Source organism: Arachis ipaensis, chromosome B01 (genome assembly GCF_000816755.2).
Source record: "Arachis ipaensis cultivar K30076 chromosome B01, Araip1.1, whole genome shotgun sequence".
Classification (NCBI taxonomy): Eukaryota; Viridiplantae; Streptophyta; class Magnoliopsida; order Fabales; family Fabaceae; genus Arachis; species Arachis ipaensis.
Genome location: NC_029785.2, coordinates 99,351,499 through 99,356,917, shown reverse-complemented (window position 1 = coordinate 99,356,917; position 5,419 = coordinate 99,351,499). Strand labels below are relative to the sequence as shown.

At 39.5% G+C, this 5,419-nt stretch overlaps 1 protein-coding gene across 1 annotated transcript; it reads left to right on the top strand.

Annotated features, from left to right (window-relative positions):
- On the top strand, nucleotides 4,306-5,034 carry LOC107609583. The gene has a single exon (XM_016311587.1). It carries the CDS (start codon nucleotides 4,306-4,308, stop codon nucleotides 5,032-5,034), a length of 729 nt encoding a protein of 242 aa, XP_016167073.1.

The following is a 5,419-nucleotide window of genomic DNA, read 5'->3' as shown; positions in this document are numbered from 1 at the left end:
ATTCATATACATAAGTTACATTGCATGAGTCTTAATTTTCCCTACTCATTTATTTTATCTCCTTAAGCTAAGCATGAGGACATGCTAATGTCTAAGTGTGGGGAGGTTGATAAACCCCTATTTTATGGTTTATCTTGTGTTTAATTGAATGGTTTCATCAAGTCTTCACCCACTTATTCATACTAATTGTATGCTTTTATAATTCCTTCCTAGTATTATTCTATGGTTGAAAACTTGCTTCTTAGAGATCTTTAATTAGTATATTTTAATTCTCCTTTATACCATTCGATGTCGTGATCCGTGTGTTAAGTGTTTCAGGATTCATAGGGCAGGAATGGCTTAGAAAATAGAGAGGAAGCTTGCAAAAATGGAAGGAACACAAGACACTAAGGAGATGACCAGCGAATACTGACGCGCGCATGGCTCACGCAAGCGCGCGGAATGAAGAAAATCGCAGCGACGCGAGTGCGTGCCTGATGCGTACGTGTGGATTGGAATCTGCACATATGACGCGAACGTGTGAACGACGCATACACATGACGAGGGAAATCGCTGAATGACGCGAACGCGTGGACGACACGAACGCGTGACCTGCGCGATCTGCAGAAATAACAGAAAATACTGGGAGCGATTTCGGGCCGCGTTTTGACCCAGTTTTCGGCCTAGAAACACAGAATAAAGCCAGGGAACATGAAGAGACTCAACACACATCTTAGACATACTAGACATACAGTTTTAGATTTATTAGGATTACTTTTAGTTTTAGATATGAATCTAGAGAGAGAATTACTCTTCCTCTAGTTCTTTACATTCCTAGTTATTGCTTTTGCTTTCAGATATTGAAGAGTCATTACCTCCGTTGAAGACATTATTCTAGTTTGTTTACTTTGTCCCTTACTCTTCCATATCCTTATTTACTTTATTTATAATTACAATTGGATTATTTTCATGGATTGTTAATAAAGAGGATTACTTTTACTTTTAATTAATTTTCAATCTCTATTTTATTTTATTTAATTTATTATGTCTTCTTCTTATATTTTTCTGAGTATTATATTAATGTTAATGGAGTAGATTCCCAAACTTGACATGGGGGTTGATTAAGAGGAGACACTTGAGTTGGAAGGCTTAAGTGTTGGTTAAATTGGAAGTTGTTGGCTAGTTCTGTATTTACTAACGCTAGACCTTCCCAAGGAAGAGGACTAGGATTTGCGAATAAGGATTAGCTCAATCACTTGACTTTTCTTTATTTAGTAAGGGTTAACTAAGTGAAAACAACAACCTTTTTGATGCTACACTTAAGAGATCCCAACAAGGATAGAACTTCCAATTAATCATTCTCCCAGTCAAGGCTTTTTATTAAAATATTAATAATCATTCTTAGTTTTATTGCTTTATTTTTTAATTATTTAATTGCTCATTATCCAAACTCAAACTCTCTCAGAAAATTCCTAATTAATAAATTGGCACCCTTTCCTGCAACTCGTTGGGAGACGACCTGGGACTCATACTCCCAGTATTTTTATTTCTAAATTTTGTGACAACTTTTCTAAATTGACAAGGCGGATCTTAGCTGGTTAAGAACTATACTCTCAACACATTTGATGAGTATTTTGGAGGAAAAATGAATTTCTCCCAAAACACACAAATCTAACCGGCAAGTGCACCGGGTCGCATCAAGTAATAAAAACTCACGGGAGTGAGGTCGATCCCACAGGGATTGAAGGATTGAGCAATTTTAGCTTAGTGGTTAATTTAGTCAAGCGAATCAAGATTTGGTTGAGTGATTTGTGATTTACAGAAATTAAATTGCATGGAAAGTAAAGGGAATGGGTAAATTGCATGAAGTTAAGGAGAGCAAGAAATTAAAGTGCTGAATCTTAAAGAACAAGAAATTAAATGGCAGAAACTTAGAATGCAAGAAATGTAAATTGTGGAATCTTAAAGTTCAAGAAATGTAAATAGCTGGAATTGTAAAGGGAATTGGGGATTGGATTTATAGAATTTAAACAAGGAAAAGTAAATTGCATCAAACAGAAAAGTAAAAGAGGTTTGGATCAAATCGGATCTCAGAACAGAAAAGTAAATGAACATTAAAAACAGTAAACAGAGAATGTAAAATTGGGAAATCAGATCTCAGGACCCAGAGACTAGAAAACCAAGTCTAGATCTCAATGCCTTCCTAGATCCAACAAGAACAATTGCAAGGGAATTGTAAATTGCAAGGAAAGTAGATGAAGAGCAATTAACAGAAATTAAATTCAATCAAGCAGTAAATAAAACAGAGAGATCCAAGGATGAGATTGAAACAGAATTTCTTCAATTCTCCAACCCAAGATCCAAGACAATTGTAATTGAAATTGAAAGCAATAAAACTAAGAGGAAGAGAAGTGAATTCTCCTTCCCCAAGACTAAGAAATTAAAGATCACTCAATATCCAAAGCTCTCCGAAAACTATTATGAAAATTCAAAGGGAAAGCTCCCAAAAGAAAGCTCTCTGAAGAACTTGAATTCTATCCTATTTATACACTTTCTTCCAATGATCTTCAAGCCTTGAGTTGGGCCTTTGCTCTTGGTGGAATTGGGTTGAAAGAGGCATTGGTTGATTGCTCTTGGAGTTTGAAGAGGAACCAAAACGAACCAATTGAACCGGGTTGGAGTTTTGCAAAAGTTGGACCAAAAGTTTGAGCAAAAGTTAGGGGCTAACTTTTGCCCAAACTTTTCATATCAGCACCCATATCCAGCTGATACCAACGTTGGTGCCAAAGTTAGGGGTCTAACTTTGGCCCCAACGTTGGCCTTACCATGTGCACTTGTGGCGCCAACGTTAGCCACCAAGTTAGGGGCTAACGTTGGGGCTAACTTTTCACTCAAAAGTTTGTGCAAAAGTTTGAGGCTAACTTTAGGTCCAACTTTTTGCTTCCTGGTTCAATTTCACTTATTCCATTGTCTTCTCTTTACTCCTAGCTATTCCTTCTTGCTTCAACCTTTCTCCAAGCTTTCTTCACCTATCATTAATCAACCAAACACATCAAAGCTATGCTTAAAATCATGAGATATTCATTCTTTCATAATATGTGACAATTATAGTATAAAACCTCATGAAATAGCATGAATTCATACATGGTTGATTCAATCAAGGGAAACATGAAAATCTACCTAATTGGCTTGCTTAGAGCTCAAGAAAGTGCATAATTCTAATGAAAACAAAAGAAAAAGACTAGTTAAAATAGGCTAAGATGACTTGTCATCAGCATTCTCTATATTGATTTCTTAATTAGCCGACTTCTGCCTTTACGTCAATCACCATCCTAAGGAAAGCCTAAACACCTGGAGTAAAGATAACTAACTTAAAGAAGGATATTCAATCGTTTGAATAAGAGGAGGGCAAATCTCTCTATGATACATGGGGGAGATACAAATCAATGTTCCAGAAATGTCCCATTCAACTGTTCACCCACTGGGTTGAGCTGGACATCTTTTATGACGGACTCCTTGATGCAGCCCGGATGTCCCTGGATCATTCTGCAGGTGGATCCTTACACATGTTGAAAACGCCCAAGGAAGCTCAGGAACTCATTGAAACGGTGGCTAATAATCAATATGTATACATAGCAGAAAGACCCAAGGAAGGAGTAGAATCCAAGAAGAAATCTGCCATGGACACACTCCTAGCTCACAATAAAGCAAAGACTGAGCGATTAGACCTCTTGACACGACAGCTAGAGAGCGTGCATGCATTCACAATGAGCCAGCACAGCATAGCACAAGAGACTCAAGTGTCCCTTTAGAGTGTGCCAACAAAGCTACACCAACTGGAGACCAAGCAAGAAGCTAAAGAATGCCAGGCAATTGACTTACGAAGTGGCAGACACTGACTATCCCATCTCAATAAAATATTGCACCAAAAGAAGAATGCGCAGCGTCCCAAACTAATTCCCCTGGTGTTCAATGCCCAGGAGGGAGCAGCATTGGTGTTCAATGCCAAGAAGGGAGCAATGCTGGCGTTCAATGCCAGAAAAGGACAAACAGTGGCATTGAATGCCCAGATAGGGGAGGCCACGCATGTGCAAGTTTAGGGAACACCTCTCCTAAGCAAGCTGGTAATCCTTCTTCTGGCACTATAGACACTCACCCTGCGACACTCAGAACACATGAGTACAAGACCAAGATGCCATTTCCTCAGAAACTCCGTCAACCAGAAAAAGATAAGCAGTTTGCCCGGTTCGCAGATTACCTCAAGACACTGGAGATCAAGATCCCATTTGTAGAACCCTCGAACAAATACCCTCCTATGCGAAGTTTATGAATTACATACTGAGCCACAAGAAGGAGTGGAGAGAGGTAGAGACAGTCTTCCTCACTGAAGAATGCAGTGCAGTCATCCAGAGGTCCTTGCCGGAGAAACTTCAGGACCTTGGGAGTTTTGTGATACCCTGTACCCTCGGAGATAGTTGTACAAGGACAGCCCTATGTGATATTGGAGCAAATATTAAATTAATTCCTTCATTACTAATAAAGAAACTTGGGATCCAAGAAGTCAAGCGTACCCACATATGCCTCCAGCTTGCTAATGGCTCTATCAAGTTTCCATCAGGAGTGGTTGAAGACATGATTGTGAAGGTTGGACCATTTGCATTTCCCACAGACTTTGTGGTATTGGATATGGAAGAACATAAGAATGCATCCATTATTTTAGGGAGACCCTTTCTGGCCACAGGGAGGACCCTCATTGAGGTGCAAAAAGGGGAAGTAACCCTGAGAGTTGATCAGGATGAATTCGTCTTGAATGCTATCAAGGCCATGCAACACCCTGACACTCCAGAGGAATACATGAGGATTGATGTCATCGATTCCCTGGTGGAAGAGGTACTAGCAACTGAAAGGCTCGAAGAGGAGCTAGATGACATCCTTGAAGATGCCAAGCCTGACATGAAGGCACCAGCAGAACAGGAGGAGACATTAAAAGCTCCTAAAGTGGAGGATGATCCTCCCAAACTCGAGCTTAATCCGCTACCATCTTTCTTGAAATAAGTGTTTCTAGGAGATGGAGAAACTTAACATGTAATTATAAGCTCTGCCTTAGAGCCACAGGAAGAAAAAGCACTGATTCAAGTGCTAAAGACACACAAAATAGCTCTTGAGTGGACTATAAGTGACTTAAAGGGAATTAGCCCTACTCAGTGCCTACATAAGATTAGGCTCAAAGATGATGCTAAACTAGTGGTGCAACCACAGAGGCGACTGAATCCGGCTATGAAGGAAGTAATTCAAAAAGAAGTCACAAAACTATTAGAGGCTGGGATTATTTATCCCATCTCAGATAGCCCTTGGATAAGCCCTGTCCAAGTTGTACCCAAGAAAGGAGGGATGACAGTGATCCACAATGAGAATAATGAATTGATTCCTACGAGAACAG

Bases quoted from the DNA above. Each gene is read 5' to 3' on its own strand.
- LOC107609583 (XM_016311587.1), top strand. From the start codon at position 4,306: ATGAATTACATACTGAGCCACAAGAAGGAGTGGAGAGAGGTAGAGACA.